Source organism: Molossus molossus, unplaced genomic scaffold (genome assembly GCF_014108415.1).
Source record: "Molossus molossus isolate mMolMol1 unplaced genomic scaffold, mMolMol1.p scaffold_m16_p_24, whole genome shotgun sequence".
NCBI lineage: Eukaryota > Metazoa > Chordata > Mammalia > Chiroptera > Molossidae > Molossus > Molossus molossus.
This window is the reverse complement of record NW_023425360.1, coordinates 413,441-425,168: the sequence shown is the minus strand read 5'-3', so window position 1 is coordinate 425,168 and position 11,728 is coordinate 413,441. Positions and strand designations below refer to the sequence as shown.

The following is an 11,728-nucleotide window of genomic DNA, read 5'->3' as shown; positions in this document are numbered from 1 at the left end:
GGCTTGCGGGCGGCTTCTGCTGGAGGCCAATCGGTGTCGCGTGCCCTCTTCAGCAGCGTGCACGCGCGGGGCGGGGCTAGGGCGGGGCTTGCTGCGGGGGCGGGGCGAGGCGGCCTCTGCCGGCGGCGGGGCGGAGTCGCGTCGCTCACCTCAGCCGCGGGCTGCCGCCTCCTGCCGGCCGCGTCTGTTACAAAGGCCGCTCCGGGCCGGCTGCCCTCACCCCCTTCCGGCCGTGACGGCGGCGCGGGCCCGGCTCCCCGCCGGAGATGAGGGAGGATGTCGGTGTCGGGGCTCAAGGCTGAGCTGAAGTTCCTGGCGTCCATCTTCGACAAGAACCACGAGCGGTTCCGCATCGTGAGCTGGAAGCTGGACGAGCTGCACTGCCAGTTCCTGGCGCGGCCGCCGGGCAGCGCGGCCTCGGCGCTCACGCTGCACTGCAACATCACGGTGCGGCGGCGGGCGGGCCGGCGGGCGGGCCGGCGGGCGGGCGGACAAAGACCCCGGGCCGGCCGCCGCGGAGGCGGGTGGAGGCGGCGCGGGGTCGGCGGCCGGGTCGCCGCGGGCTGAGGGAGTGACGGCGGGGCCGGGTCGCCGCGGGCTGAGGGAGTCCGGGCGGGCCGCGCACACAGGCCCGGAGTCGCCCGCCTCGGCGTCCGCCGCGCCTCCAGCCGGGCGTCGGGGGTGCGGGCGCCGCGCAGGTGCCGACGTGGGGGCCGCGGGGCCCCTGGCTCGCTCGCCCCGGAGACGCGGCGCGCCCCCCGCCCACGCAGCCGGCGCCCCGGGAGCTGGCCGGGCCGGGCCCGCGCTCCGCCCGAGAAAAGCGCCGCGAGTGCGCTCGGGGCAGCAGGTGTGTTTCCGGAAAAACCAGTTCCGTCGAGCGCCGTCCGAGGAGGGAAGTTGGTGGGGCAGCGCCGGCGTCCCGGGCCGGCCCCCGGGCAGGGTCCCCCGCGAGGGTGCGGCGGGGCCGCGGGGAGGCCCGGGGGAGCTGTGCGGGCGCTCCGGCAGCGCTGCGCGCCCAGGAGACCCGGCCCGGCCGCCCGGACGCCCGGACGCGGGGAGCGGGGTCGGCAGCTCGGGCCGCGAGGAGAAGATTCCCGGCGACGGGAAACAGGAAGTAGCGGGCGAGCCCGAGGCGGTGGGAGAAGGGGCTGGAATCTGGGTCCGCCGGAGAAGGCAGGGCCGGCTTGCTGACCACACTGGCCGTGGGGGAGCCCCGGGCTGCCCCGGACCGAGGGTGGGGGCCACCCAGGGCGGCGGGGGCGGGGGTGCTGAGCTGCGGGGTGCGGGGCTCCGAGCGACTCCGAGGTTCAGGCAGCCCCCCACCACAGAGCCACCCGCCGCAGTGCCCCGCGGACCTCCGCACTGCAGGCTGCGGACTCTGCCGCCCGCCGAGACGCCGACCGGGGCCTGCGTTAGGAAACGGAGCAAGAAGGGGATTCGAGGACGGGGGACGAGGGGGGGACTAGCGCAGGGTACCGCGGGCACGCGCGATGCCGAGGCACGTGCCAGCCCCGCTCGCCACCTTGCCGCTGCCGGAGTGGACGGCCCTGCGCTGGCGCCCACACCCGTCGTCGTTCCTGACTCTCCAAGGTCCCGTGCTGCTGTGGTTCAGGCCCCTGCATCGGCCGCGGGCCCCTGGGAAAGTGCCCCTTCGCCCCACCCCAGCCCGCCTCTCCGGGTCTGACTATCCCTCCAGGGCCCTGTGCAGTTCATGCTGATACTTATTTCTCCTTCCTCCCTTTAATAATCCTCCCCGTTTACTGCTTTGCTAATGTTTTCTTAAGTTCTATTGTAATCGTTTTGGGTGTTTGTCCTTTTTGACAATATTTTATTTTGTTTTTATGGTGACAAGGGACAGTCATCTATAATTACGCTTTTCACCTTCCCCCTTGTAAATGCTCAGTAAGTTTTTGCCCTGTTGACTAGATGGTCACCATTCTAGCTATATTCTATTTCAACAAAAATGTTAACTATCGCGTAAGCTAACTACCAAGAGTTTGTGTCATGAATGGTGCATAAATATATAAAGGGTCACTTAGGGCTTGACAGGAAATCTGTAAATTGACTTCAAGTTCAGATGAAAGACACATTTAAGAATTAAAAAAGAAAACATAGATGTTTACTCTCTGGGCCAAGGGAATGGAATGAAAATATTCACTGTTTTATACATTTGTCCTAATCTTAAATATGAAGCGCAAGAGAGCTATTTTCAACTTCAAGGAGTATTTTTAGTAATAAAAAAAGGAAGTGATATGAAAGATTATCATGCAAACCTAAGTATTGTTTTCAGTAAACAGTTCTAATTATCAGTCATTGCTAACATCCAGTTGTTATGATCATACCTAAAGGCAAAGCAGCTTGTTTTAATAAACTGTGCAGCTTTACTGGGGGCTACTCTATGGTTTTCTTTTAGTCCTTTTGAAATATTTACCATAACTTGGCAACTCCATTACTCCTTTTCTCGCTGTCTGGGAATTCTTGATAGGGAATTGCTGTTTTAGAGAGACCCCGTCCCCAGAAGTAAATTAGCTAGTAAACAAATAAAACCCTCATACTTTATTACTTGTGTAGCATAAATCATGAGTGCTACTTGCTAGACTACTTGTGGTGGAACTTTTTGTTTGTTTAATTAAATGTCTATTCATCATTGCCAAAAGGCCCTCTCCCCTCCAACAGCAAGGTACTAAATTTAAAAATGTTAGAGCTCTGAGTTTACAGGACAGAAAAAGGTTTATTCTTTACTTAGTAGCTGTGGCCTTAAGTGAAGTAGTTGGGACCTTAAGCAAATCACTTTTACTGTGCTTTCCTATGAAATGGATAATTCTTTTTGCCCCCCATGAGCATGGATAGGAAAGCTCTGTAGCAATGATAATGCTCTCTCTATATGTAAAAGTGATGGTGTCATTTGTGGCTGAAGAACACGTTATTTTGAAAATGCTTTACAATAACATTTCATGGGAAATAAATCAGTGCTGTCAATTTCTTAATTTTTTGTGTTTCTGGTCTTGACACTGATAAAAAGTAGCCCAGCTAAGGTTATACAAACGAAATAATCAATGAAACTTGACTCAAGAGCCCGAGACCTTTCCTTTGGTCTGTCCTCCTGGGACAGATTACCTTTCCAAATTAAACTTCTGGAGAATTCTTTGGAAATACCAGAACTGTCATGTTAAGCACCTAAGTGGTACTTTCAAGCCAGAGGAGTCATTGTTTTCATTCATCTGACCAATTTATAATATAGAGTCAAATTCCTGTTATCTACCCTCCCTCAGCCCCCTTTTTATGCCCTTACTTGAAAGGAACAGATATATGAAGGGACTTGGGTTTCCATTTTATGAATGGTGTGTCCCTTAGCAATTTGATTTTTTTGTTAAACTTCCTTAGACCTGGAAAAGGATAGTATTAGGTAAATGTCAACTGGTTGAGTGGTCAGGAGTTGAGTTGAAAATAGTTGCTGCCAAATGTAAAGCGTTACTGGAGAGCCAGAGTGATGAAGCAGGGTCCCTTTTCCAAGGCTGCTGTAACCAAGGAGACCACCCAGTGGTTCCTGAGCATTAGGTGGCTGGAGTCCTCTTTAACCCTTGTCTTCTCCGCCTCAGTTCACGTAGAATGTTTGGATTAGATGTAATTTGCTGCTTGGAACACTTAAGCATTTTCCCAATTTTCCCAATCACAGGGGTAGGGGTATGTATGCATTTTGCTTTTTTTTTTTTTTTTTTTTTTTATCCTCACCTGAGGACATTTTTCTAGTTTTTGTTCAGGTAGAGTGGGAGGGGGAGAGGGGAAGAGAGAGAGAAACATCGATGTGAAAGAGACACATCGAGTGGCTGCCACCCGCACGACCAACCAGGGCCGGGGACAAACTGCAACCGAGGTACATGCCCTTAGCGGGAACTGAACCCGGATCTCTCGGGACCGCAGGCCGACGCTCTAACCGCTGAGCCAAACCGGCCAGGGTGCATTTTGCATTTTTGTTAGTGTTTGTACTCTGCGTCTGGGGGCTCTGGTCATGTTAGATACTTAGTTGTTGACTTATACAATTATTAGCAGGGAGCAATTTCTTTCTGCCTTCTTGTAACTTTATGTTGTCAGAACATTTAGAATTTTATTAAGGTCCTGTGTTGTTCTGTGAGTTTATTTCATTCTTTGCTCCCCGTTTTTTGAACAGCAAAGTGTGAAAGTAATGTGTCCCATATCAGGTCTCCAGAAGAATTGTAACTATTATACCTCTGAGCCTTCAATGAGAAGTATGTGCACCCATTTTCAAAAGTTATGCCATCCTTGGAGATGGCCATGTCCAGTCATTTGGAAAGATTTTAGAAACTGAGCACTCTGACAGGCAGTTCCACTGGCTGTTGCTTGATACAGTCTAGAGTCACACATTGGTCTCTTAGGGGATTCATGTAGAAAATAAGTACAGAAAGTTATTTCTCAACAAGACAGAAACTACTTTTCTTAAGCAACAACAGTCAAAGAGTTGGTTTGATTAGCCTTGACGTACGTTACCTCAGATTAGGACAACACAACATTTTATTTATACCCCTATCCCCTCCTTCCCACTCCCTGATATATTCCTCTTAAATCTGTGGTTATCTTACCATTGAGTGATGTGGTTTAACTGCATGTCCAGGTTAGTCTGTTATAAGTGTGTATAACGAGATGTCTCTGTAACAGGAATCTTATCCATCTTCTTCACCAATATGGTTTGTGGACTCTGATGACCCAAATCTGACATCAGTTCTGGAACGTCTAGAAGATTCTAAGAACAGCAATTCGGTGAGAAAATAAGCCATGCTACTTTCCTCTCCCCTCCCGAACACTATATTATAGAACTTGATTGTTAAGCGATAACATGATGTAAAAGCCTAATTAGTGATTATTTCATAATCTTAGAGGAGCTAAAGGTCAGGTTTTGTTTTTTGTTTTTTTATCCTCACCCGAGGATATTTTCCATTTTTTTGTACAGATAGAGTGGGAGGGAGAGAGAGAGGAAGGGAGAGAGAGAGAGAAACATCGACGTGAAGGGACACATCGAGTGGCTGCCACCCGCATGACCAACCAGGGCCGGGGACAAACTGCAACCGAAGTACATGCCCTTAGCGGGAACCGAACCCGGGTCTCTCCGGACTGCAGGCCGACGCTCTAACCACTGAGCCAAATCGGCCAGGGCAAGATCAGGTTTTTTTATTTGCTTGTTTTTGTTTTTGTTTTAGGACTTTAAAATATATTTACTTCCTGGTTTCTCTCTCTCTCTTTATTCCCCATAAGGTAAAGTCTTAATTTGGATAAAAAATTAAGTATTATCTTTTCTGTGAATTCTAACCATTATTTACTAAGCGTGCATTTTGGTAGGGACCACTGGCCAAGTGGGGAGTAGAAAAAGGGGGAAAGGACCGCAAGGTGGCTGTGAGGGGAATTATGACTGTGAAGCCAGTGCCAGCGCTAGGGGGTGCCTCTGCTGTGCAGGCTCCGACGCAGGAAAGCCCTGCGTATGCAAGTAAAACATTTGTTTTATGTATAAAGAAATGTAACTTTTAGTGGACATCTACTTTATTCAGTTTCTTCTTAAAGTGAAGAAAACTCTTTGTAAATGTCCTAGAGAAATATAGTAGCTTTCTGTTCACCCTTTGCAAGTAAAAAGGGTGGATCGTTCCACTACTGACATATTAAAAAAATAATAATAATAATAACTTTCCATTTTACAAAAAAATGAAAAACCTGTTTTCTTTGATTATAAAACTAATAACTAACTGTTGTGACAGGACTAGTAAAATTTAAAAGAGGGAACAAAAATCTTCCATAATTTCTTCACCTGCTATAACCATTGTTGACATGATGTATTTTTTTCCCTTGCTAGTAAAATACACGTACTCTTATATATATATTTAAATAGTTGAGGTCATAGTCTATATAGTTTTATATCATTTTTTAAAGTTAACATTATCATTGTAAAACACTGAGCACTGGCACCGGACTGGATGGAGAAGGCAGTAGACATTCAGAAAGAGTCATGCAGCTGAGTATTTAGAATAAATTAAATTGAGTTAAAGTACTCAAAAGAGAAAAGATTATTCTATTAATAGTATTGGGAGAAGTGACCATTTGGGGATGTAGAGTTTTACCTCAGATTTTTGTCAAAATAAGTTATACATGGTTTAAACACACTTGTTCCTAACATTAAGAACAGAAGAACATCAGTTGAAAAGTACAGACTAGTTTCACCCATCCATTGTGGCTCAGTGGATTGACCATTGTCCCATGGACTGAAAGGTCTGGGTTCGATTTTCCATCAGGGTCATATGGGCTCAATCCCCAGTAGGGGGCGTGCAGGAGGCAGCCAATCCATGTTTCTCTCTCACATTGATACTTCTCTCTCTCTCTCTCCCTTCCTCTGCTTCTAAAATATCAATACAAACCTTAAAATATATATGAAAAGTACAGGCTAGTCTGGAGAGCCATTAAGCATAGAGGTAAAAATTGAAAGCAAGAGGACATGTTCACTTCTTCAGTAGGGGGCAATAGGACAGGGCAGGGGTGACAGCTCCCCTACTGCTGCCCCCTTTTCTGATCTACAGGTATAAGTTTTGTGATAGTAGAAATGAGTGGGGTTATTTTTCAGTGTCTGAAATATTCCATCAAAAAATTCTCGTGAAGTGAAATGACACTGGATATAAAATTGGGTCTAATTTTATAAAAAATTAAATGTATGTACATAAAAGAAAAGAAGAAACCCAAACTCGCCCTCTACTCTTTCTTACAGGCTCTGCCAGTTATCTCGTGACCTCATTTATTGACAGAATAAGCTGTTTTCCTCACCTTTGCTTCACTCACTTGTTAGTCTGGGCTCTGTCTTCACCGTGCACTAAGATCTTACCTTTAGTTGACAAATTCAAGGACTCCTTTTTCAGTCTTAAAATTGACCTGTCTGTAGCATTACATACTGTTGGTCGATCCCTTGTTGAAACATTCCTCCATTCAACATTCATTACTTAATGTCCACCAATAAAGACCTGGTTAAATGACAACTATCGTGTATGGTTTTACGATAGAGTATTATGTCGTAGTAACAAAGATGCAGCCAGTCTTTTCACAAGAGCTCATACAAGTTTCCAAGACATTCTAAGTGAAAAGGCAAGGCATAGAATATTGTCTGTAAACTGGCCACTTGTGTACAGTGTTGTGGAAAATGTGTATTTGTGCTGGTTTATACACTTTTCCCTTGGTGAATACAGGAAACTGTTAGTAGTAGAACACAGAAAAGTTTTTGTTTTTGTATAATTTAATTAACTGGTTTCTATGTGAGCCTCTACGATGGGTACAAAATTCAAGTCATGTTCTGTCCTCTGGGAACTGATAATCTAATGAGGACTTCTGTCAGGTCACTGTCTCCTGTTTTTATCTCTTATCGCCCTGCCTTGGTCTCCTTCAGCCCTTCTTCCTTGGTCTGCCTCTTTCTTCTCATTCTGTGCTTTCTCAGGGTAATCTCTTGTACTCCTGTTACTTAAATCATGGCCTATATTCCAGGGATTCCTAAATCTGTATCTATAGCTAAAATTTATCTCTTGAGTTTCAAACCCGTAGATGTCTCTCTCACACAGATACAGGGACCATCACTTGGATGCGCTGTGGTTGTTCAGCATGATTACATCTACTTTCAAACTCCTCTGCCTCCTGGAGTCCACACCACCATGTTTCCCTCAGTAGTTCTCTTTGTGACTGTGAGTGGGGGAAAGGAAATGATGGAACTCATCACCCGTGCCCGAGCCTGGGACCTGGGGACTAGCTTAGAGTCCTTTCCATCCCAGTGTTTCTTGAACCCCCCCCCCCCCCAGCTCTCTAGGAAGTTCCTAAGACCTGTCCATCTGCCTTCTAAACATTTCTTAAGTTTCCCCTTAGATCTTAGTCCCCCCCCATCCCTCAGACACTTTTTGGGGGAATCATAAAGTTGAAATTTCTGGAAGATGTACCCCCTGTTTTTGTTGTGGGGTATGATTCCACCTGATGCTGCCTGTCTCACCGCGCTCCTGCAGCTCTTCCTGTGCTGGGGGCTGGGGTATCCGGGTCTGTGCCAGGCCACCCTGCCTCATTTTGATTGTGTACTTGGCGCAAAACAGAGCTTATTGGATGGAGATCAAATCCGCAGTGGGGCTTCGCTGCCTTCTAAGCTTGAGGATAGTTTTCGATCCTCGTTTTCAGCTCAGCTTTTTTCACTCCTGCTTGCTCCATTGTCCAGTTTAGAAAGGCTTGTCTTTGTTTTGTTTAACTCCTCCTGATCCTGTGTCTGTTTTCTAGTACTTCATATACCTGCTTCTTTGTCTTCATCTCTTTTCATGGTCAGACATGTCCAGGAAAGTGTTCCTGACCAAATGAAGTAAGTTGTCTGACTAGCTGCTGGTCATAGTTACTATGTATTGACCTTTCTTCTTAAACTGTAATTGCTAAACTTAAACATTTAAAACAATTTTTTAAACAAAGATGTGTGTGCACATAATTTAACTTACTTAAAGTAAATATGCTCACAAATCAATCTGGATGTAAAAATGGAAACTTGAGGAGTTTTTTTGCAGTTTTAGACACATGCAGAGACCCTACTAAGTGCCAAGTGTGTCCACAGGAGATTTCATTTAATTATTACCATTATGAGAAGGTCTAATTTTCTTGCTTTACAAATGGGAGACTCAAACGTAGGCAGTGAGATACCACGTTCCAGGTCATCGAGATCCCAAGACTGTCTATGGACCACATTTACCTCTATACTTTCAAATGAAGATGACTGTGGAATATAATTTTATAATATATAATTTTATATATTCTACACTGCCTCTGTGTTTTGTAGCCTCAATAACATATTAATGTACTCGTCTGAAGTTACATTTCCAAAACAAGAAGTTAGCAACTGAAGACTGGGCCATGTCTGGAGCCTCCTTCCTCTACCCTTTGTTGACGTCCTTCTGCTAGGTGTCCGGTGTAGGACTGCATCAAGCCGTAGTGGCTCTCTTATACCAGCAGCCCTGACAATATTTCTTTAAACACTGTTATTTTATCTGTAGGCTGTAATTGGGCAGTAACAAACTTTTTTCATTTCTTACTGGATTGATTACAGTAGTTATAGCATTAATTTTGTCTTCTAAGGGCTCTTTAACATAATGCTTATTTACTGAAATGTGTTTTGTAGCTTCGTCAGCAATTGAAGTGGTTGATATGTGAACTCTGCAGATTATATAACCTTCCTAAGCACCTGGATGTTGAGATGCTAGATCAACCATTACCCACGGGTCAGGTAAAGTAAAATTTCTCTGGTGATCAAGAGCTAAAATCAGTTGTCTCAAGCAAAAGTAAAACTAGGATGCTTTTTCTTCATTTATTGTACAACTTATTTAGAAGTTAGTTTTTGCTGTTGAATTGTTTTGTTTTGCTGTAGATGCTAAGAATAACTTTCATTTTTTGGAGCTGCTGGTATTTACTATGACAGACAAAAAATTGCCCCCCCCCCCCCCCAACGGTCTGTTGTTGGGCTGGTTTCCATAACTGCTCCTTCTTCAGTTGTTTGCTTGGGCTGATTCACTCTCTTCACCTGCAGTGCCATTGCCTGCAGCCTACTGTGCTTCTTAAGGCCTAACCCCAATGGTATCTCCTCCAAGCTCACCACCCCCTACCTTCTCTGGGTTTCTGGATTTGCCTATTTAGTCATAATTCATTGACTTTGTACTATAATAGATAAGGCTTTAACTCTAGTACTACTTACCTACCAACCTCCCCTTCCTAAAACATTCTGCGTAGTCATGTGAGTAATCACTGTTTATCATTAGGACTTTACAGTGTAGTTTCCTATGGTGATATTTCCTTTCTTCTACAGTTCTTTTGTGTGTTGCTTCTTTAATGGTTTGCTTTTGCTTATTCATTTAAATTTACCTGGAATGTTATCTTCTTAAGCCCATCTATGCTTTTGTAAGGCTTAACCTAAATGTTGTCTCCTCCAAGTAGGAGATATTATAAGGAATTATCAGGGTTACAAGGAATGTCTTTCTTATAACAGTAATAATTCTCATGCTCTCTCCCATCTCTGTGAGACTGCCTGTCTTCTGGGGCCTTTGGTTCTGCACCAGCCTTGGCAGGTTGCTCTCTGAGCTGGTTGTCCACCTGTCACCTTGAAGTTCTCATGTCTCCTCGACTAGAGCAGATCTGTTGTTTCCTGACCTTAGTCTTTCTTGGCTTACCTTTCACATCTTGCCTGAGTATATCCTCAAGCAAATCCTGGGAAAGCATGAGGGGCAGTACATTTTCTGACTTCTAACTTCTGAGAAGGTAAGACCGAACCACCATTGGTATGATTCTTGGTTCTGCTGCTGATTAAGCTGCATTACTGAATTAGCTCGGGCTAATTACCTAGTCACGTGTGCAGCAATTTCCCTTTTGCAACATGGGGTAAATATTAGTAGAACCTATATTTTGGGGGTGCTCTGAAGATGACATGAGTTAGTGCATGTAAGTCATTTAGAGCAGTGCATGCTGCACAGTAAATGCCCCATACATATTAACTGCTGTTATGGTCTGTCCTCACACTTGATTGATAGTTCGGCTGCATATACAATTCTAGGTTGAAAATAATTTTCCCTCGATTTTGGACTGTGCTGTTGTCTTGTAGCCAGCGGTGCTGTCGAGCCTGGTGCCATTCTGAGTCTTCCTCATCTCTGCCCTGAGCTCTGAGGAGTTTGTCTCTGCCTTGGTGTCAACCACGTACTTAGCCGCTCAGTATGGATGGCCTTTTAAAATTTGGACTCTTGAATATTCTTGTGATAACTTTGCATTTTCTTTCTTTGTTCATTTGGAAATGCCTCCTGATGGGATTTTAGATCTCTTTGCTTGAGTCTTTGTATCTCTGATACTATCTTTCTATTCTATCTCTTTGTCTTTTGTTGTTGTTGTTGTTAATCCTCCCCCAAGGACATTTTTCCATTGATTTTTAGAGAATGGAAGGGAGGGAAGAAGGGAGGAAGAGAGAGAGAAACATTAATGTGAGAGAGACACATTGATTGGTTGCCTCCCACATGACCCACACTGGGGCCAGGCATAAAACCCACTACCCAGGTATGTGCCTTTGACCAGAATCAAACCCGAGACCCCTTGGTCCACCTGCTGGTGCTCGAACCACGGCAAAACTGTCTTTTCATTTCGAATTCTGGAAGATTTTCTTATCTTTTAGCTTTTGGAAATTTTATTAGGACAGCCATAACTTTTGTTTTGGTTATTTATCGTTGCTTAACCAGTTACCCCAGGACTTAATGGCTTAAAACAACAATTCTGTGTCTCACGGTTGTGTGTTTTGACTTGGCTTAGCTGGACAGTTTTTTGCTGGCCTCACTGCATTCAGACCATGGCTGGGACTGTGGTCTTTTGGACACAGAGGCTGCACTGGGATGTCCAGTAGGGTTTCTTCGCTCACACCTGCTGCCTTGCTATTTCTCCACATGGCCCCTCGCTCCACGTGCCTCATCCTGCAGGGCCTCTTCATGGGTTTCTTTCTTTTCGGGAAGGTACTCAGAATTCTTATTTTTGGCTTCCCAGAGCACAGAAGTAGAAGCTGTCAGGCCTTCTTAAGGGTTAGACTGGGGCCTGACCCAGCATCGTTCCCACCACATCTGCTGGTTAAAGTAAGTCCCAGGGCCAGCCCAGGTCTACTGTGGAGAGGACCATGGAAGGAGTGAATGCTGGGGTCCTCTCCAAAGTT

The 11,728-nt window shown here is 45.8% G+C and overlaps 1 protein-coding gene and 1 non-coding gene across 3 annotated transcripts in view; both read left to right on the top strand.

The window, feature by feature from the left end:
- The first annotated feature begins 230 nt into the window (after positions 1-230).
- Positions 231-11,728, top strand: part of UBE2Q2 (ubiquitin conjugating enzyme E2 Q2) — a 32,102-nt gene continuing 20,604 nt past the window's right edge. The window contains exons 1-3 of one of the 2 annotated variants that reach the window (XM_036277978.1): positions 231-447; positions 4,675-4,776; positions 9,176-9,280. In XM_036277978.1, the coding sequence (XP_036133871.1) occupies positions 277-447; positions 4,675-4,776; positions 9,176-9,280 (378 nt within the window). In that variant the 5' untranslated portion in view covers positions 231-276. The remainder of the gene's footprint in view (positions 448-4,674; positions 4,777-9,175; positions 9,281-11,728) is intronic. The other variant, XM_036277979.1, reaches the window with a different exon arrangement.
- LOC118641092 lies at positions 5,539-5,667 on the top strand. Its single transcript, XR_004961552.1, has one exon.